The sequence below is a fragment of the Aquarana catesbeiana genome, linkage group LG04 (assembly GCF_042186555.1).
Source record: "Aquarana catesbeiana isolate 2022-GZ linkage group LG04, ASM4218655v1, whole genome shotgun sequence".
NCBI lineage: Eukaryota > Metazoa > Chordata > Amphibia > Anura > Ranidae > Aquarana > Aquarana catesbeiana.
In genome coordinates this window covers 418,578,109-418,601,135 of record NC_133327.1, presented here as the reverse complement: position 1 = coordinate 418,601,135, position 23,027 = coordinate 418,578,109, and the positions used below count along the sequence as shown (strand labels likewise).

General features: G+C 40.4%; 1 protein-coding gene across 1 annotated transcript in view; it reads right to left on the bottom strand.

Annotated features, from left to right (window-relative positions):
- The window catches only part of PDE7B (phosphodiesterase 7B), a 478,356-nt gene that overhangs the window by 299,770 nt on the left and 155,559 nt on the right, over positions 1-23,027 (bottom strand). Inside the window, exon 2 of the mRNA XM_073627328.1 lies at positions 15,069-15,129. Within this exon, the coding sequence (XP_073483429.1) occupies positions 15,069-15,129 (61 nt within the window). The remainder of the gene's footprint in view (positions 1-15,068; positions 15,130-23,027) is intronic.

Genomic DNA, 23,027 nt, shown 5'->3' with positions numbered 1-23,027 from the left:
AGCATCGCTCTATACGGCCATTTCTCATCGTTTAGGTCACGAAGCGGTCCAACATTTTTTTTATCGTGACTCCGGTATCTCAATCACGCAAAGGAAATTTGTGTTGGAGCTACTGGATTTTTCGATGAAGCATAATTATTTCTGGTATAACGGTCTTTATAATCTACAGAAGAAGGGAGTGGCCATGGGAGCAAAATTTGCTCCCAGTATGGCCAACTTGTTCATGGCCAAGTGGGAGGAAGATGTGGTATTACATGATAGGCGTGATGAGCTTATTTTATGGAAAAGGTTCATTGATGATGTCCTTTTTATATGGGATGGGGACACTGAATCTGTTATGACTTTTTTGTCCTTTTTGAACAATAATGATAGAGGCATTGTTCTCTCTCATGAGGTTAATCCCACCCAGATTCATTTTCTGGATTTAAAAATAACTATAGCAAATGGGAGGATCATCACATCCACATATTTTAAAACGACAGACAGGAACGGATATATTCCATTGGACTCTTGTCATCACAGTTCCTGGCTGTCAGCAGTTCCGAAGGGACAATTTTTGCGGCTCAGGCGCAATTGCACTAATCTGGAGGATTACAATAAAGAAACTTTGGATCTTAAATCCAGATTTTTGAACAAAGGCAATGATGGTCAGGCCCTTGATTCATTAATAATGGAAGTAGGCAATAGGGATCGTCAGACTCTCTTAACTGACAAATCACCACAAGTAGAGAACAGGGAGGATTTTGGCTTAGCTTTTTTGACCACTTACTCTAGCCAACATTGGGCCATTAAACGCATAATTAAAAGACATTGGCCTATCATTAAGAATGACAGGGTTTTGGGGCCTTTGTTGGCAGATAAACCCTGTGTGCTATTTAGAGGTGCCTCTAATCTTAGGCACTTCATTGCACCTAATGTCCCTGACCCGCCTACAAGGCCTACTTTCTTTGGAGACCTGAAGGGCTTTTATCCCTGTAAAAAATGTCAAATTTGCAGTATTAATGCATTCAGGGGGAGAGGATTAACTGAATTTACATCAACAGGGACAGGTACCACACATTTGATTAAATCTTTCATCACCTGTACTACAAAATGTGTAGTGTATCTTTTAAGGTGCCCTTGCGGGTTAGAATACGTAGGGCGCACCACTAGGAAGTTACAGGTGAGATTAGGTGAGCATGTTGCCAATATCCGAAGGGGCTTTGATAAACATAATGTTTCAAAACACTATGACCTCAAACACAATAGGGATCCCACAGGCACCATGTTTTTTGCCCTCGAAAACTTGTGAACCTAGACTTAAATTGAACATTTAATTAAGCTTTATACTGTATATCTATGCTTTGATTGGTGGCACCAACCTGAACCAAGTATTGACCTCTGGGACTGCTGGACTGTTGATATGGTTTTATTTTACCAAAATGAATGTAGCAATAAATCTGAAACAAATATCTATCACTAGATGCTGCAGCAAGTCCACCATAGACTAGTACAGAGATTTGTCATTTTCATTCCAATTATAACCTTCCATGGTTTCACAAAATGAGGATTCATTAACAACTGCTAGAAATTAGAAATAGATACCTATTTTATGTTTCAGTATATTTAAGGTATGTTTATTTATAAAAGCTAAATATATAAATATAATCCAAACGTGCCCTACTTAAATGGTTCACCAGCTAAACATTTCCTTCAATAATTCTCACTAAATTCCAAAGTGATGTTTCGAGAAACAACATTCCTTGGGATTTTAAATACATGCTTTACTGGAATCTCTCCTTAAATTGAAAAGTAAATACCTTTATACAGCTGACTGTTTACTTACACTACCCTGCTCGCGTCTCTAGACCAGAAAACTTCCAGCCGCAACTATACCTACATCCCAGCTTTCTGCACTTTCATATTAATTTTGCTCAGTGCTCTAAAGAAAGCGACACCCTGGAGATTTCCTTGAGTACGAATTAAAACTGTCATTCAGAAACATGTTTTTATTGATGCCTTGGTTTTTAGCCAGCTGCAGCGTGCCATTTTTACTTTCAATTGCTGTCCTCTTATTTACTTGGGCTTCCAGTATATCTATTTAAGGGTCAGGTTAGAAGCAAGTCATAATATAATTCCCTTATGTTTCTAACATACTCCACCTTCTTAGTCTTTTTGGCTTGTTAAGTATCACCAGTTTCCAAGAATTCACAGTAACACATAGTTTAGGAACAAAGTAACGTTACTAAATTACATAACATACAGTACATGATCCCATATGGCTTGAATAACGCAAGGTGAAAGAATGCTGATGGTTGAGTGTGGTTGCCATTATTATTAATATTATTATTATTATATATTGCACTAAGCTGTAATATGGAAGGACCTTAGGAATGACTTCTCCTTTTTTATTTGGAGATTTTAGGATTCCCATTCACCTACTGCTATATCATACGATGCAAACTTTAAAGATAACTAATTAACCCACACCCCCTTTAATTCCATGCATATTGGCAAGTACGCAGATGAAACCGTAATCTGTATGCACATATTGCATATAATATATGTAACTTGTTGTTCCTGAAAAATATATGTAACTTTGTTCAGCCAGTTTTGTGATCCAGGCACACATGTCGGACAGCTTTAGGAAACCCTGGATTTCTCTGCTGACTACACTGCAGCCAAGCAACACAGTCTGCTCCAGAACCCAACTGTTAGGAGCATCTTGCATGCTCCTGTGTAGCCTTTCCCCACCTCCTCATAGCTTGCCACTCCCCCCTCTGGCCTGAGCGTTCCCATGGCCACTACTGGCACTCTCGTCAGGCTGTGTTCCCATTGTCTCCTATGCTCAGATTGGCCATCAGTGTTGTGGCTTGAGAGCTCTGCACTCAACTAGCATTGCCCCATGTTCTTGACACTCTCTGTTCTGACTTTACTGACCAGCCCCAGCCCTGACCTCCACCTACCACTGGATTTTGCTACTGGCTACACACTGAAAACTGCTAAAACAAGTACTCCTTTGTATATTTGTTCTCTGTCTCCTGTACAATTTGGCCAGTGACTATAGCAAGTTTTATTAAATTTTAGGAGCAACCAAGTTCTGGTAGACCTGTTTGGCTTACATAAATGGGGACACTAGCCAGCTATAGCCCGACTACTGGTATTGGGGCAAGCATTACACCAACCTAGCCTGTGACTAGACAATGAAGGAGCAGCATCACAATCACACTGATGAGGTCACTCCCTGTCAAGTCTGGGATCAGGCCAGTGGCTTTAGCATTAGAGAAATTCACAGGTAATTAGCTCTTAATATAAGTAAGTAGATCCCTCTAGCACAGGGGTAGGAAACCTCGGCACTCCAGCTGTGGTGAAACTACAAATCCCATCATGCCTCTGCCTTTAGGAGTAATGCCTGTGATTGTCAGGGTCTTGCAATGTCTCATGGGACTTGTACTTTAAAAACAGCTGGAGGGCCGAGGTTGCCTACCCCTGCTCTAGCAGTTGACTCAGACTCATCTGAGGTGTAGGGTCAAAGCACTAGCCGTTCTTCGCCAGAGCTCCTGATTGTGGAGATGTATTTTACTACCTGCTAATGCCAGGTCACACTCCTCTTGATTACCCAATGGGCAAGAGCAAGTGGAGGTCTGGTAACAGATAAGGAACAAGTAGAAGCATAGTCAATGAACATGTGAAAAGTACAGAGTAGTATCTGGATGGGATTAGATGGAAGCATAGTCAATGAACAAGTCAATGGTCCATAATGTTGCATGTATTCCAATGGGGTTTTGTTTATTTTTAGAAGCACATGATTAGAGCCTGAGGATCTAATTGGCTTCCAAAAGGGTGGGCTCAGGGCGCAGAGCATTGAGACTTTAACTGGTTGGCTGGATGGGCGGGGGGTGTGTGGCTGGCTGGCTGGGGTGGCCGCAGAATGAACCCCCCCCCCCCCCCCCAAGAAAAATGATCACCAGCCACCACTTACCTTTCTCTGTGTTTACTTTAGGGATTAGAACACTGGAAGACTGCTGTGTCTCCATTGGGAGGGGGAAGCAGGGTGTTCTGAGCTGCTGAAAAAATGAATGAATTGCTTCTTCTGCTGTGAAATTTGAGGATGAATTGCTCCAGAATCACAGCATCTACAGAGGTCAGTGTGGTTTCCTTTAAATCTTGTACTGCTTGTTAAGAATATGTAAATATTTAAATGTAGCCTGGCTACACTTTAACTTTAAGCATGGTTGAATTGAAAGATTACTACAAAGTGTCTTTGTCAAGCTTGTAACATGTAACATAAAAAAGGCAGCACTTAAATTAATCAATAATGCAATTGTGGTGTTGTCTTAGTTGTAGGATGTAGTGCGGTTCTGCTCAATGCCAGAATGGATAACAAACAACAGCCCACTAACATAAGTTCATTGCAAGGGCAGCACTAAAGCACAAAGGACTCTTCATTAGGCAGGAGTGTAATGCTGCTTGTATCTACTCTGCACTAACAACGTGGGAAGCACTAGATTCCCACATTCCTTTACTGACGTCAGAAACCCATATACACATTAAATCCACCTCTTCTATCTCCAGAGAGAAGAAAGGAAAATGCAACACAGATACAAAACTACATTATGAATGTTAGCAAAATGTTAGCTAATGTAAGTCACGCATCTTTAAACAAAGAGGAAATTAGTTTCATAACATGAATTAACATATAAACACATCAGCAGAATACTTTATTTTTTCATTAACTACCAACATGGTCAGGTTGCCCTGGGTTGTAGTACACCCATTCATACTATTACACTATCGGCAGTGACCACTATCACTACTCCACCTGTATGAAAAACATACTCTATTCTCTAATACCTCTAACTGGCAGATATAATTACACAAATCTGACTCTGAAAACTTGCAGTTTAATATAATAGTGTTAAACCTTCAATACCATATCCAATGACAACCAATCATAATTCACCCTGTCAGACCAGAACAAGATGGATTCTATTTCATTGCTAAGGATCACAACAGTTAAAGTGATTGTAAAGTCTTGTTTAAAAAAAAAAAGTATTACAAACATAGTTTTGCACAGGGTAGCCTGGATCCTCCTCTTCTCGGGTCCCTCTTCACTGCTTATGGCCCCTCTGTCCTGTCTAGTGCCCCCACAGCAAGCAGCTTGCTATGGGGGCACCTGAGCCAAGCTGCAGCTCTGCGTATCCATTCAGACATGGAGCTGCCGTCTGCCCCATCCACTCTCATTCCTGATTGGCTAGGGGAATTTGATTGACAGCAGAGGGAGCCAATGGCACCACTGTTGTTTCTGAGCCAATCAGGGGGAGAGTCCCAGACAACCGAGAGATTTGTGGACATCGCTGGACAGAGAGGGGGCTCAGGTAAGTATTAGGGGGGTGCTGGGGTGGCTGCTGCACAGATAAAAAAACTTTCTGCCTTTTACAACTCCACTAAAGCTGATATAAACACATCAGTTTTATTGTTTCCCAAAATAGTTACAATAAGGGCATGCTATGAATGATAACTGTCACAAAGTTCCATAGTCAGGTTGAAAAAAGACCCACCTAGTTCAACCAATAGAGAAAAAAACAAACAAACTAATAGAAAACCTCCTTATTCACAATTCCATACCCATAGTTGATCCAGGGGAAGGCAAAAAACCCCAATCAAGCATGCTCCAATTTGCTCCAGGGGAGGAGGAGAAGTTCCTTTCTGATCCCCCAGGAGGCAATCAAATATTCTCTGGATCAACTACCCCTGGTGTTATTACCTATAAATCTTAGTATCCAGTTATATTGTGTGCATTTAGGAATGCATCCAGCTCTTTTTAAAATAATGAGCCGGTCAAAACTTGAAGGAGTCTATTCCACATTTTACAGCTCTCACTGTGAAGAACCCTTCCTATATGTTGAGATAATCTCTTTACCTCCAGACGTAAAGAGTGACCCTTTGGCCCTCGTAATGACCTGAAAGTGAATGACTCAAAACCAAGTTTACTATATGGGCCACTTATGTTTTTTTTCATGGTGATCATATTCCCCCTTGCTTGTGTTCTCAACCAAACTTGCAAGCCATTAAATGGCCGTTATCATAAATAATAACATGTGCAGCACCATGGCAAATGCAGATCAAAAAGAAGCTAAGATGGCTAAGCTTCCTTGGCTGTAAAGGATAGGAGGGTTTAGTTCCATTTTAGGAATGTATGTGGCCACTGCATCTCCGCATGTTGTAGCCTAGTTTGGGGAAAGTGTCAGACCTCTGACAAGAAGGGCTGATACTTTGTGTGAGAGAACTGCAGTTTGACTTTCCTATTGCTTGCCAGCGAACAGTATTTTAGCACTTGCAGCACTTGGCAATTTAAAAGAAGTAAAGAATGGCAGATTTATTTCTGTATATGCAAACTGCCTGCATTACAGAAATAAATCAGAAGGGTTCAACTGGGTTTCAATAAATTATTATTATTTTTTATTAATTTTGAATGCAAGTAATGTAAGTACCTGAATTTGACATTGTATCGGCCTTATGTAGTCCCTGTAGAGCAGAGCTCACAGTGGGAAAACAGTAGCACAAGGAGCCAGTCAGTTCATATGCTGAGAAGGAAGCATGCTGATAGAGGAGGAAAACCAAAGTGACAGAGAGGTGAGCTCATCACTCTGCTGCTTCTCCATATACTGTCCATTCGAAGGTTGGCTTATTAGGTTGAATAACTCTGGCTATAGTGGCATAAAATAAGTACTACAGGGAACTGTTATAGATTGACAGTGAGTACTGCAGCAAAACGCTGTTTTTTTTTATTTTGTCTTTCAATGGGGTATACTTTTTTAATTTTTCACTGGAGTTCTGCTTTAAGAAGTTTTGCTGAGCAGTTAAACCATGATTTGAGACTGGTTAAAGGCACATTGTGCTGTCAATTAATGTATCTTAAGAAATAATAAAGATAGTATAACGGGGAAATGGTCCAATCAACAGTGCATGTTATGTATAGGAGGTGATAAAACATAACACTGACAGGGACATGACTAAACTAAGCATGGGATGTTATGTATAGGAGGCTGTAAGAGATAGCACTTACAGGGACATGGTGCTACTAAGTTGTGAACTATAGAAAGTAATAAGAGATGGACAGGAAGTTGTTCTACTAAGCCGTGGGTGTTGAGTATAGGAAGTCCTAAGAGAAAGTACTAACAGGGAAATGGATGTATAGGAAGTCATTAAAGATAGTACTAAAAGATACATGGTACTTCTGAGCTGTTAATGTTAAGTACAGGAAGTAATTAAAGATATCGCCAACAGGGACATGGTGCTACTGAGCTGTGGATGTCAAGCGTAGCACCCTCCAAGCTAGGATTAGTTAGATTTAGTGCTTGCTCACTGTGTTCAGTGGAGCTGTGCGTGGTTTTGTTAGTTAAATTTAGCTTGCCTCACTGTATCCAGTGTGGCTGTAATCATTGTGTTAGGTAAATTTAGTTGTGCTCATTGTAACCAGTGCAGCTGCCTTTGATTAATTAGGTCTCTTCAGTGTTTTCAGCTGCTAATAGTCTGGCTGCCCCCACTGCCTTCCAGAGAGCTGTAGAATTGGAACATTGGAACTCTGGAACATAGGTGTGGAGCTATGCAGATGGCAGTATAAATATGGATGCAGCCCTGGCCAATCCCAAGGAGCGGGCCCTGAAGGCTACTGGATAAAAATTCTAATGCCCCATACACATGATCAGAAATTCTGCCAGCAAAAGTCGGATGTGAGCTTTTGGTCAGAAATTCCGACCGTGTGTATGCTCCATCGGACTTTTGCTGGTAGAATTTCAGCCAGCAAAAGATTGAGAGCAGGTCCTCTATTTTTCGGTTGCAAAAAGTTCCTATCCGAAAATGCATTCGTCTGTATGCAATTCGGACGTGAAAAAAATCACGCATGCTTGGAACAATTCGTAGTGTTGTACATAACAGTGTTCTTGACGGTCGAAAGTTCAGAGAACTTTTGTGTGACCGTGTGTATGCAAGGCAAGCTTGAGTGGAATTCCGTGGGAAAAACCATCCAAGTTTTTTCTGACGGAATTTCTGATCGTGTGTATGCGACATGAGCTTCTGGGTCTTTTCTTGCTGAGAGGATCAGTCCAGCCCTCCAGGGCAACACTGCCATGTGCTTTCTGTTTTCGAGGCCTCAGGTGGTTGACTTGAGGGCTTGGATTCTGAAGCTGCAGAGAGCGGACTATGGGGCTGTCTGCTGAAGATCTAGTCTGGTATCACTGGAGAAAGGTGTCACCTGGAAGTTGGAAGGAGGCAGCTAACTGTCCCTGGACATTTGTGAGTACAGACTGCTGAGAGAGCTTGGAGACTTTTGGGCTGCTGTCATCCCTCTTATGCTAGAGAGTCAGCTGTGTTTTTGTCTAAAGGGGACATCAGCTGGTGTCCTGAAGAGCTCACTCTATCTGATTCTATGTAAAGGGTCTGCACTTGTTGCTCTAAAGAAGGAAGTGTGCATTTAACTGTTTCCACTACAAAGCTAAGTCCACAGATTGCTATAAGCACGGACTTCAGCTTTTCAGAGAGGAGTTTATCCTCAATCTTTAAATAGTTTCTGTTTTTGGAGTATCCCACTCAAATCGTTCAACCAATGGTGGCACATCCATAAGGGGCGCAGGGGCACCGACCCCCTAGTCCATGCGCCTGGCCACTAATGGTCAATGCAAATGGCACCGGACGCATGAATTCTAATGGGGTTTTATTTTTTTAGAAGCACATGATTAGAGCTTGAGGCTGTAATTGGCTTCAAAAAGTGTGGGCTCGGGGCGCAGAGCACAGAAGCCGCTGTGATGCTGAGGAGGAGAAGACACAGGGGAAGCCACTGCATGGAGGAAGCACTGCCCATGACCTAGATTGGGTAAGTGTGGGGTGACCCCACCGGGGGGGGGGGTGTTTGTGGGTGCAAAAAAATATATAACACCAGCCGCCACTGCCTTTAAACCTATCCCAGTTTCTCCAAAAATAGAAACAACAAAAAGAACACCCCTAAACTGGTTATTGAGGAAAAGAGTGACTGTGTTCATGTGCCTGGCTGCAGGAAAACAACCTGGGCAAATTTCCAGCGGCTCCATCGGGGGGTAGGGCTACACAAGTATAGGAGTTATAAGATCCAGTGCAAACAGGGATATGGTGCTGTGAATGTTAAGTATAGGAAGTCATTAGAGATATACCTCTAACAGGGACATGGTACTACTGAGTTATATATGGTACATTTGTACAGTAAGTGAGGTGTTTTGTAGTCTCCTATGACCAGATGACATATAGGCTTCATTTTGGTGCTGTGTTTACCTACATTATATCACCCACAGACCGTAGGAAGCTTCCATTCTCAGGGATTTCTGTACTTTTGGTAAAACAGTAACTGTAAAGGGTTGGACATATAGGCAGCTCTAGGTTCAGACCCAAATCCCAGCAGTACACTGGGTTTCAAGGATGACACTGTGATCATGTGGATAACATAAGGTAGACTGATGAGTGGAAGAATGGGGTTAAAATCATAGCTGTTATAAGAATGTCATGTCCTTTAGACTTTTTCTTTTTTCTGCTTCACCTCTTCTAATCAGGCTGTGAACACAGACATGAGTGAATTTTAAGAAATTCAGTGTCCTGCTTTCATTCTTCCAGGCGGTGGACACAGCTAGGAGAAGAGCAAAAGCAGACCAGGCTCCTGCTGTCTGGGCTCATTTACACAAGCACTGCTATCTGAAGAGCGATCTGCAGTAGATCACTCCTCAGAGGGTTTTGATAGGGGTTGAAGAGGCCATATGTTGCTTCCTCACTACCTGTTTAAACCCCTGTTTAAAAGCTCACACCTCAGTGTCACAACCATTTGCATTGCATTTGCAGTACTTGTATGATACTACCTGCCGATTGCGATGGGGTGTAATTGCTAGTTCTGGATGTCTTGTCTCTGGGGCGTAATTGCTGGCACGCAGACATACAAAGCATCAACCACAGCATATATATACCCCCATAGAGCTGCCCATGCAACATTTGGAGTTTCTTCTCTCTATCTTTCTTCATGAGTACAGGCAAAAAAGTTGAGAGTACAGGAGCTGAACAAACAACAGCTAACTGTGTATGTGTTATTCATACTAGAGCAGAGATGTCCCTTGACAGTGCAACATTGGACTGACACATCTCAATTTCTGACATTTTTTCAAAACTATTTAGATACCTGTCAAAAATCTAAAGTTTTTGTCATTCTTGATGCCACACAAGCCAGGGTGATGTATACAGTATGTAAACCCAATCACTAATATTTTATATACATTTTAACACAGTTATATCATTATCAAGTAATTTTCAATATTTTCTGCAGTGATAAAAGAACTATATCTTGTAATCCTGCCATTAAAGCCCTTATCCAGATAATTCCTGCAATAGACTAGTTACCCTGTCGCACAATCTTTCAATGGAGACTACAGGTGTCCATTTAAACATGTTACACAAGTATGGTCCTCTGTTGTCACTAACAGAAAACCTGACCTGAGTAATTCCATGCACCTATTGCAAGAGTACATGTAGACAAGGAATGGCTGAAAAGAGGCTGGAGGAGATCAGTAACACTGAAAAGCAACAAAGGATCAACAAAATAGTAAAATAATAAAACATAAAAAACCATGACAGTAGTTTATGGTACACAGTGATTTAGCAAGTTGAAGGTCATTAAGTTAGAGGTTACATCTACCTTAAAAAGGATATTGCATTACTTACTGCATCAGACTTGCATTTTAAACACATACACAAAGTAGATTGAACAGCTTAACAGGGACATTTAGCCAGTTCACAATGTAGGGTTAGGGAAGTGCCTTTTCTTTTTGCTTATTAAATGTAGAAAATCATTTAACAATGCAAAATACAGGGTACATGAGATAGTATAGTAGAGCGGTCTCCAATTTTTCTAAACAGAGGGCCAGTTTATTGTCCTTCAGATTTTTGGAGGGCCAGACTGTGGCCAGTGGGAATGGAAATTTTCCTGGCATCAATGGGTATTACGTGGAGAAATAGTGCCCCATCGTTGGCATCATTTGAAGAAATGCTCCCTCATCATTGGTATCAGTGGAAGGGATAGTGCCCCATTGTTGGTGTCAGTGGGAGGAATAGTGCCTCATCATTGGTATCAGTAGGAGGGATAGTACCCCATTGTTAATGTCAGTGGGAGGAATAGTGCTTCATCATTGGTATCCGTTGGAGGAATAGTGCCCTATTGTTGGTGTCAGTGCCTCGTTGTTGATGTCAGTTGGCAGAATAGTGTCTCATATCAGTGAGAGGAATAGCACCCCAAGGGCTGGGATAAAGGCAAGCAAAGGGTCACATCCCCCAACCAGGCCGCAGTTTGGAGACCAGTAGTATAGTATGCTATATATAGTATAGCATAGGTCCCTGTGTGGTCTAGGCCTTTTTGGCAGCCATGAAAGTTACTTTAGAGCAAATTTATCCTGTAAATATAATAGTAAGCTCAGGCTCACACTGTTACGTTGCAGCAATTTGCAGGTAAATGTGTGCGTTACTGCAGCACATGAAAATGCATGTTGATACACTGCGGTGACATTAATTTTAATGGCACTCCAACATACCCCTTGCCAATTCCCCTGTGTTGCAGCACATTGCATTGTGGCACGTTATGTTGCAAAGATAATGCTTTCACCTTTTTTTGGTGCATTTTGTTGCGTTAGGCATGGCATGGGCTGTCTCGGCACAATGCAGCATATCACATGTTACTGCACTGCAAGAGGGTGAGTCCAGCCATATTCAGTTCTGGTATGGACAATTTAATTTGTAGATCAAAAGTAGATCACTTTTTCCAGTTGAACTGAGCTTGCCAGTAATCAAGTAGGGTAAAAAAGAGACAAAAAAAGTTAAAAAGGAGACATAAATGTAAGTTGCATTGTAGAATACATTGCATCTCATGTCTACACTGGCTAATGCTGCTTTGTGTCTGACTTTTTCATGGTATAAATATATGTGCCTGGAGCAGGGGTGTTAGAAGACAGAGATTACAGTAATCACCTTTTCGCCTTACATAACCCTGATAAATCTGTCAATTAGCCTACTGCCCTACCAGTGAAAATGAAACTGTGTCATCTCATAAAAGACAAGTAATCTGAGTTCCTTAGTGTACCATAAAGAAATATGCTATGTCCAAATAAGCCAAGAAAATCATTGCAAGATACCTGTGTGTAAAGCCACAGATGGAAAGGGAGATTCTCTATCCCCTGAGTCACTAGTGAAAAATGTGCTTATTAGTTATTAAACCCTAAGGCAACATTTTATTTCTAAGGCAATGAACTGGAAGCTATTTAACCTTAATTAAAGTGAAGTCACTACTCTGTAAATATATGTAAGTCAGGAATCAGAGATTGACAACTTCCATTTGAGGCGTTTCCCACAGCAATTTTAGTTCATGGCAGATTTGGTTTAGGCAGCAAACTAATAGGCTTCATACACATGGCTTTCGGCATATTAAAAAGTACCCTTCATTTCCATTTTAGGAATGGTAAACCCATATGTTTCAAGGAGTGCTGACACTTTAAAGATGCTGCTTGCAGTCCTCAGCAGGTTATCGTTAAACATCTGCATTTAGCATTTACATTGATAAACTGGAGCTGAAGGGTGTTTTAAAGGCTTTGAGAAAGTTTCTTGAAGCTTGTTGAAAGTCAGCAAACAGACGGTCTCCCCCCACTCTACCCAGCAGGTTAAAGGAGAAGAAGTACAGCCAAAGCTCGTCTGGCTGTACTTCTCCTGTGGATCACAGGAGTGCAGTTCATTCTACACTCCTTTGACCCGTTTTCAGCAGATAGCAGGCTAAAGCTCACTGTCGGCTGATGTAACAGAGCTCGGGCAAGATTGTGACAATGAAGTCAGGATCCGCCCACATGCCTGGACCATCACCCGGCTCAGCCTCTTAGTGAGCCGCTGAGAGCCCGAGCTGGCAGCTTCCACCCCCTCCACAGCCCAGCGCTCCAGTTCGTGATGGGGGGGCAAAGCAGACAGTGGTGACTGACAGTCACCAGCTCTCTTCTCAGGGAGCTCTGAGAACTGAGCGATCAACGGTGTTTGATCGCTCAGTTCTCAGTCTTAGAGCTAGCGGGGGACAGATGCACCATCGGACCAGGCTCGGGTAAGATCGCAACAATGAAGTCAGGATCCGCCCACATGCCTGGACCATCACCCGGCTCAGCCTCTCATTGAGCCACTAAGAGCCTGAGCTGGCTGCTTCTGCCCCCTCCACAGCCCAGCGCTCCAGAGAGCGAGGGGGGGGGGCAGAGCAGAGAGTGGTGACTGACAGTCACCAGCTCTCTGCTCAGGGAGCTCTGAGAACTGAGCGATCAGCGGTGTTTGATTGCTCGGTTCTCAGTCTTAGAGCTGGCAGGGGACAGATGCAGCATCGGATCGATGATGCATCCACCTAGGTAAGTATGATTCTAAAACCCCCATCCCATACTTCTCTTTTAAAGATAACTAGCATCAATGCAACTGATAAAGACTGTAGTACAGAAAGAGAGCCCAGTAAATTATCAGCAATATCATCATGTTTTTTGCAATTATAGAACTAATATAACAAAAAACCACTTTGTATATTCAATGGACCTAAAGGTGTCAGCTGAGCCTTAGATTTTACATACTCTTTATCCTCCTGGACCCTGACTTCATGGTTCACACAGCCCTCTAAACACTTCATTCATTCCCTATCTAAATTGTGTCAAGTGGAGAAAAGTGCTAACCATTCTTTATATTCTAGCTACAGTATAAACGGCCTAACACTACCTGGCTTTTTCAAATCAAGATAAGATATACAGGCACCCAGAAGAATGCCTCCTACTCCTTATTAGCCCCAGAATTCAGTCGTGCCTAGATTTATGTGACAACAGTAGGAGTCCCAGCATCAGTACAGTCAAACTCTGGCACTAAGAGCTCTCGAAATCCCAGAAGGGCCCTTGTTCAGCTTTACAGTCTGCACAAATATGTAAAAAAACAACAACAAACGTTTCTGTAACTGACAGGACCCTATTTACTGGGCATTAAATTCTCACCCATTTTCAAATTAATTCACACATTTAAACTGTATATCATAACCACTTTCATTATATTTTTGCAGCTCATGGCATGGTATCAGCAAATCTCTTGCTTGCCAAGCCGCTGGCAGTCTTCAGTAAACTCTGAACTTCAAGCACTCCCTCATTATAACTCACACTGACATAACACTACTACAACATGCACATGCGCAAACTTTCATTTGAAAATAAAAGAGTGGAAAACAGGGACCAACAAGAATAGAACGTACTGTATACAATTTCCATAAAACTGGTTGTAACCACCTTTTTAGGACTTCTAATAGTTTTCATCATAATTTACCTAAGTGATCTATAAAGGAGTTGAAAAATTTGAAACTGTGAAAATATTCACTTCAATAATCCAATCATATGAAAGACAAAATCCTGTTTATTTTTCTTCTGCACGCAATTGGGTATTTAAAGTAAACAAGAATTTGCTTTTCGCATGACTGGATAATTGAATATTTACACAATGTATTGTGTTAGGTTTCTTAACTCCTTAAGAAAGTTGTCCCAATTATGTCCACAGCTTTATGCATTTATATTAATAACATATAATTTTTAAAATCTTTGGCAGAAGGCAGTGCATACACTCAAATAATAAATTCTTCATCTCTCTGTAATATTTGCTTAATGCCAATGATATCTTTACTTAAAATGTCTATGTAGAGCTTATTGCAGAGAGTATGCCAAGAAACTATTTTCACGTGGCTTGTGGCATTAGGGATTTAAACCTCAAACATCTTCAAACCCATGCTTCTAAAAACATGAAAAAGCAAACTTTTGACATAACTTTAATAGCTAAGTTTAATTTTTTTTTCTATTTTATATGTTTACTTTTTAGAAAGAGCATTTCAGTTCATAAAACTTTTTACTTTATGTACCTAGCCAACATCAGTAGCACTATTTTTGAACAAAAGCTGTAACTGTTTGGGCTGTAATTATTTTACATTGGCTCGAAGTACATTGCCGAAGCTCTGTGACAGGATGAAGGATCACATGATGATCTCTTACCTAGCATGCGCACACATCTGGCATTCTGGTCTGGATTATCAAATGAGATTTCTCCACACCTCTGAAAGGACAAACACAGTTAAGCTTGTTATGTTGATCATAAAATGTTAAATATGAACAATAATAATAAAAATAATAATGATAAACACCACTGAAACGATAAGGTAAAATTACCCTAAGGCATTAACTTCATTTCAGATTACAATACTCAAATCATCTAAGAAATGATTTCTGATTTGTCATTGTCTGAACTGTTGCTTTTTGCACTTCTTTGCTAATAATAAGTTCAAAAGGCCAAAGGTAGTAACCAAAAACGAAGAATCAGAAATGATGTTAGCAAGTTAATGGCACTTTCCATACCATCACTGAACTTCTCATTGTATAACACAAATCTTAACAGGACAAAAATATTAGTGCAGATATTCAAGGGATAGTACAAAAACAAATCGCCAAATGCAATTTGCAGAATTCACTTTAATATAGCCAGATCATAATCAAAAAGATTATGATTGGTTGTTAGGATACTGACCTATGCACTTAGGATTCTACTTCTTACTCTATTTTATTAAATGTGCCCAAGGTTCTTTTCAATGCATGCTACCTTCCACAAACCGTTTTAGAAATTAAAAATGTAGATGATAGAGAACTGGCTTAAAGAAAACAAAGCGTTTATCAATTTCTCAAATTCAGAATAGTCAAAAGGTATACAGTAGGTGGTATACCCCTTAAATTCATGGGTAAAGGTATTGTTTTTGTGCTTCAGTATAGATGAATGTAAAGTCATGTATTTGAGGGATGAAAATATGCATGCAACATACATTCTGGGGGTAGGGGTGAAATTAGGTGAATCAATCATGGAGAAAAAATGTGGGATTCTTGTAGATTAATAAACAGAAGACAATGCCAGTCTGCAGTTTGTAATGCTTGCAAGAAACCTCATTGAATTAAAGGTATGGATTCAAGTGAAGACAATGTTGCCCCTACACTAAGCTTTAGTACAAACTAAACTTTAATATGGAGTTAAGGTTTGTCCATCAGTTAACAAGATTTCATGGAATTGGAAAGAATGAAGAAATACATTAATAGTGGGCTTGTATCGCAAATATTGCAAATATTGAACTTTATTTGTTAAACTTTGAGATCACACCATGAACAAAAACCTATGTGACTTGGACTGTGAATGCTAATCTCCTTCTGAAAATGCTTGTTGCCTGTCTTTTTCTCATTTCAAAGCTTTAAAAAAATAAATCAATAAATGTCCTTTAAAATTCAGCTAGTGCAAGTCCCTGAAATTCCTTCTTAGGTAATTCCCTATACTGTAGATCTCAGACTGTACAAGGAAGGGACTGTAAGGTTCTGCTGCTTGTCTATATAGGGTTCATACAAGGAACATGTTGACACTTATGCCCTGTACACACGGTCGGACATTGATCGGACATTCCGACAACAAAATCCATGGAAAATTCCGACGGATGTTGGCTCAAACTTGTCTTGCATACACACGGTCACACAAAGTTGATGGAAAACCTGATCGTACTGAACGCGGTGACGTAAAACACGTACGTCGGGACTATAAATGGGGCAGTGGCCAATAGCTTTCGTCTCTTAATTTATTCTGAGCATCTGTGGCACTTTGTATGTCGGATTTGTGTACACACGATCGGGATTTCCGACAAGATTTTGTTGTCGGAAAATTTTATCGCAAGCTCTCAAACTTTGTGTGTCGGAAATTCCTATGGGAAATGTGTGATGGAGCCTACACACGGTCGGAATTTCCGACAACAAGGTCCTATCACACATTTTCCGTCGGAAAATCCGACCGTGTGTACAGGGCATTAGAGAGAGAATATTTAATCACTTTACTGCTACTTCCTTATTGTGCAATTATAGGCAGAGGTCTGCTGTAGCTGCTGACTTTTTTTGATATTTGCGTTTAAAATCTGGCAGGCTGGTTGTACCCAAGTTGATCGATCGATCAGCTTGGGTACATTCAGCCTGCCCATACATGGTTCAAAACTCAGCCGGTTCCTGTTGAACTGGCCAAGATTCAAACCGTCTATGGCCAGCTTTACATTTCTACTTATCTGTAAAACATGTGAAAAAAAGAGTAAAACTGCTTCTCCAGCAACAAATCTAGTGTAGGTAGTCTTTTTATGCTGGGGCCTAAAAATTTTTTTTAGTTTTCTGGGACCCAGAACATGGGTCTTCCACTGGGCTCCTGCAAAGCTTGACTTTGATCACCAATAGAACACACGCAAAATAAAATGTTGGGACCCCTCTCCCCCACATATTGACTTTGGCACCCCATTAAGAGCTCTGATCGACAGGGTATACATCACTGGGTTAGAATACCTGTAATGCTATTTGCTTCTTTTAATAATTGCTATTCTTTTCTGAGTGACAGCATTCCACCAGACCCAGTCTTCTTCACTAACGCATTTTACAATAATGTAGGGCTTAGTCTGGGTTAGAGGATGAATTGTCCTGCCTTAATGGTCATAAAATGCAGACTTACAATACAAGAAGCTGCAATAACTAAGTTTACTTGAGGGTTCTGGAATCCACGCCAGAACTGAATATCCCCTGTTATTTTATAGCAGCTATGATATCAGCTGACAAAACACATCAGTAGGTTTATATGTTATTGATACACTATCTTATATGATAATCACTATAAATGTGCCTTAATACTGTATATAATCTAGTAGCAATATTGCTTTCATTTTTTGCAGAGAATGTCAACCCAAAGAACACATTTGATACCTAAAACCCTCTAAGCCTTCAGCAATATCCTTGTTTAAGTAATCTCTTGGATGTTGTCCAGATTTTGGAACGACTGATATTTATGCTGAACAAAAGCCTGTTTATGTAACACTTTTAGCATTTCAAATGAATAATGCTTCTGAATCCATAACTATTAATTATATGCTATTTCATACTAGAGCAATGTTAAAGGGAGATAAAATCTGTGCTTCTATGAAAAAAACACAGATAACATTGAGATTACTTGATCTGCAACAAAGTAAAAACCACTAAGGCGGACATTCCACGGCCACAAAATACTGTATTTCATGTCATCCGTGACAAAACTTTCTTTTTTTTATTTAGCTATATTTAACTATGTTACCATAATAAATGCCTAGGAGCTGTGTTAGCAGATCTAGTAGCACTCCACACAACTTGAGTGCCTACTGTCCACGTAAACATAAGCTGAAAATTAGCTGAAAAAAATAGTCATGATTATTAAAAAACATTATATTTTTTAAACAATTTGCGCCACTTATTGTCAGCTGCTTAGTCTAAATGAACATACGTTTAGCTGGTTAGTCTCAATGAACATATGTTTAGATTAAATCTGGCCTGAATTCTGACTTTTTATCCTGATCTGTTGTTGAATGTAAAACCTGGCATGTGCAGAGGTGACCAGTTAAGCTAGAAAAAAAAGGATGTTGTTGTTACCTAGCCCCCATTCACGCCTGAGTGATTTGTTGTGCATTTCCAACGAGTAACACTCAACACAAACATTCCCATTACATTCAATGGTGCCTGTTCACAGTGTGTTGCCACCTGTCATGCGAAAAATTCCATAAGCTTTTTTATGGGCAGAAACATGTGTTTTTTTGTCCCCATGGACTTCAATAGGAGCACCTGAAAAAGGACAAACCAAGTGTTGTACGTTTTTTTTCATGCTTTGTTGTCCCTAACAGCCAATCTCCTCCACCTAGCAATTTCAGGCCTGTGAACAAAACAGGGAATTCAGAATTATCCATACTGGATGTGGAGACTTTTATCTGCCTAAAAGCAGGTAGTGATGCCCATCACAAGAACTATGGCAGAGGGCCTGGGAAGACTTTGGCATATCGGTCATGGCACAAGAGCTCCACAACACCACACAGAAAAACCAAGAAGCAGATACAAGGATGACGATGATGACATATGATGACACAGATGATACAGGTCTAGAAGTAAAACACATCTTCAAATGAGTACACACCATCCAGTATGTTTAGACCCTCTGTGATATTCACCACCACATTAGGAGGGATACACGCAAATAAAATTATTCCTCAGTTAAAACCCAAAGATGCTTAGAGGTCCCTCTGTTCAATACACCACCCCAGACATACAGTGATGTAATAAGAGAAATGAATAAAAGAAAGAACAGTGGTACATCTGTCAAGTATGAATGGCACCAAGCACTACATGATGTCTTAAAGTGGTTGTAAACCCTTTTGTGAGACATTTACCTATAGATAAGCCTAGAAAAAGGTAGTGGAAATATCTCCTAAATGTGTGCCGTTTAGGAGATATTTCACTTGTAGTGCGCCGATGTCGTAATCGGTACATACACTGTGAGGAAACGGACCACCGTACTGTTTCTTCCCCAGTGTGTGCAGTGACTGGCAGCTCCCGCGCGCATGCGCGAGAGCGACGTCACGGGGCTCCGGCCAGTCACAGAGCCGGAGTCCGCGGCCCCGGAAGGAAGAGGGGTGAAGATGGACGTGGCCTGCACAGAGGACAGCGCAGGCTTCGTTTGCAGGTAAGTGTCATATAATGGGCTAGTAGGCGATGGCTACTAGCCCATTATGCTTTTAATTTGCAGGTCTTGTGGGGAGCAAAAGATAAAGTAAAACCCATCGGGATTTACTTCCTTTTTAAAAATGCAAAAAGTACAACAGTAAAGCTGGTTGGAGATGTTGCATCGCCTTCCACAGTTAGAGGGCTAAAGAGAGAGTGCATATACTGTTTATAGGTGAAAGAAAGCCGGTAGCTCGATCTTCCACAATGAATGGGTTTATTAATGGCTATAATTAGGGCTACATGCCGAAATGCATAAACCCTGTATTATTTTGTACTACAGCTGAATGAATAAACTCATTCATTGTGGAAGATCGAGCTGCCGGCTTTCTTTCATCTATATGTTTGCTAGGGTGTTAGGAGGACACTAAAGAAGCCAGTGCACCGACCGCTCACTATAACAACAGGTGTTTTCTACTATATTTAAAGAGAGAGTACAGCTTCTGTAAAATGATGGCATTCCCAATTTCTGCCCTTTGTGTTTTATCACATAAAGCTCTGTCCTAGTTGACTGTGTTGAGGCCTCTCTTACCACAAAACCTCTGCACTACTGTTAAATTACTAATGTGCACTAGTGATCTTATCCAATGTTTGATCTAAAAGCTTGTTAGAAGCTTTGGAAATACATTCAAAACACAGAGTGGTGCAGTGAGTTATAAAACTGCACTGCGATCTCTCTGGCTCAGCTCTGCATATTGCCTTATTTCTCTCTTTATACAAAATAGAAGTAAGTGCAGCGCAATAATAAAAAGTCCATAAACACTGTGTTCACAAAGGAACTACAAGTCCCAGGCAAAAGGAGATGAAGAGACATCGTGATGAATATCAAATTTCAGTGCAACACCACCTCCAACCGCTGATAAAAATTAGGCGCTTACCAGATCTGATGTACCTCTGAACTAACAGAAGGTCAAACGAGCTTGTATCCACAACAGGGTGAAGGTAACCAGCATTCCAATAGACCAGATCAGGAAAGGAACACAATCTAAAGAGCTCTCCGTCAAAAATTAGTAATTTATTTAAAATACGTATTGTCAGGCTCCATACAGCGATAACAGGTTTAAAAAATCAAATCAATGACATCCAGTGTGGATGTCCGGTATTAGCAGTATTAGCAGGATGTAAGGTATGATGACAGTGGGTGACGTCCTCAAGTCACGTAAGGTGTTACGTCCTACGGGACTTCATCAGCAAAGGCGGGGCTATCACGAGTTTAAATAGGCGGCTCGTCTTCATGGAGATCATGGGAAACAGGAAGTTCCTGCTGAAAACCACGATCACACATACCAATGGGGACACTGAGCTAACCAATACAGATACAAGAAAGGGGAAAAGAGTTCAACTTCTATTTAACATTACCAAATATATATAATAGGATGTTAAATACCCGCGGCCATTGTATTACAAATACAAATATACACATAAAAAGTAACATATTAAAAAAATATACAAAATTAACCGTAAAAATGTAAAAACCTATCAGACACACATAAAATCCCTATTTATCAAATATAAAACAGTTTAAATCAAATTCGACATTTAACCCATCCGGAACTGAAACTTTTGTCTCAAATATCCAGAAGGATTCTCGTCGACTCAGATGTCATATGAAATTACCTCCCCTCAAGTGTCCCAAGTGTCGCAAATTTATTTATGGCACTATGGGAGGATGAAACCATATTTTGTGACCGACCGGCACAGTTAGTGCGGTACCATAGATATATAGATGACCTCATCATGGTTTGGGAAGGGGATCTGGTTAGTCTACAATTGTTCAAGTACAAACTCAACGGCAATAATAAAAATATTAGGCTGTTTTGGAATGCCAATGCTTTTCACATGACATTCCTTGACTTAGAGATTTTTAAAGAAGGGAGTACTTTTAAAACAAAACATTTTTTTAAACTGACAGATAGAAATGGTTACATCCCGTTAGAAAGCTGCCACCATAGTTCTTGGCTCTGTAACATACCTAGAGGTCAGTTCATTCGGCGTAACTGGACCATTTTCAACTGATCTGGTCTATTGGGTTGCTGGTTACCTTCATCCCGTTGTGGATACAAGCTCGTTTGACCTTCTGTTAGTTCAGAGGTCTATCGGATCTGGTAAGCGCCCAATTTTTATCAGCTGCTGGAGGCGGTGTCGCACAGAAATCTGATATTTATCACGAGGTCTCTTCATCTCCTTTTGCCTGGGACTTGTAGTTACTTTGTAAACACTGTGTTTACAGACTTTTTATTATTGCGCTGCACTTACTTCTATTTTGTATATTCTATGAGGTGATGTGATTAACCTAAAGTGTTCAGCTTGCAACATTTCTGATACAATTTTGTTTGCGGTGATTGTTCCATATTGCATATTTCTCTCTTTGATTTGAAAAAATGGTAAAGTCCGTTTCACAAAATTAATCAAATCTGTTAGGTTGGGACTGTGCATTTGTTCATAAGTTACTTAGCCTCACTATGACCAGTGTTTCCTTATCTTTCTTATTATTTGTCTTGCAACTTATTGTCTGTCACTGTCGTATGCATATAAGCTCATCTTTGTGTGCAAATTCTTTGATTTACCATACATACTATACATTCACTATGCTTTTACTGCCTTTGCTTCTGCATTGGTCAAGATTATCTAATAATGATCTCTGGGAGAATGATTGTAGAGATTTAGATAATCTCTTCGAGTGTTTGGAGGATGCAGAATATCACAATGCAATTTCATGTAGCTATGCTTTTTTCTACCCATGACCTGGTCAGAAATATGAAAGTCTTTTTTTGCTGGTCAGTTACATAAAGTGATTAAGCTCCTGTGATAATTCCGCTGCAGTAATTGATAAGAGGTTGAACTATTTTTCAGTGTCTTTTATTGGCAGTTTAAACCTTCCAAGTGCATTATTAATTGTTGTCTTATATTGCTGGTGTTAGAAACAGCTATGCACTGTATAGTTTTGCTCCACAAGCATAGGACCTTGTCAATAAGTTCTGCCTGTTTTGCCGTACTTAATTTTACAAAATAATTGCTTTGACTCATTCTCTACTGAATCTATAAAGGCTTGCTAGGACAATACAGCAAGTGTAATAACTGTAATGTGTCTTTACTGATGTGTTAGGTAACATATATTGGAGTTGCCATTAGTAACACTTTAAGTAGTTGACACTAGTGGGAAAGTCATCCATATCTACTGTATTCTTTCCTACACAGTGACATGGACACTGGCATGGAACAAGTATGTGGTCAGTGAAGTTGAAACCTCCATGTAGTGAAGCAAGTACTGGATGAAGATAACAATATTGGAAATGGGATCCTGGATCCTAGAAACAAGCTGTCAATGGTAGCTTCCACATCCTATCCATATCCTGTTCTGATAAGATCCCTAAAAGCAGT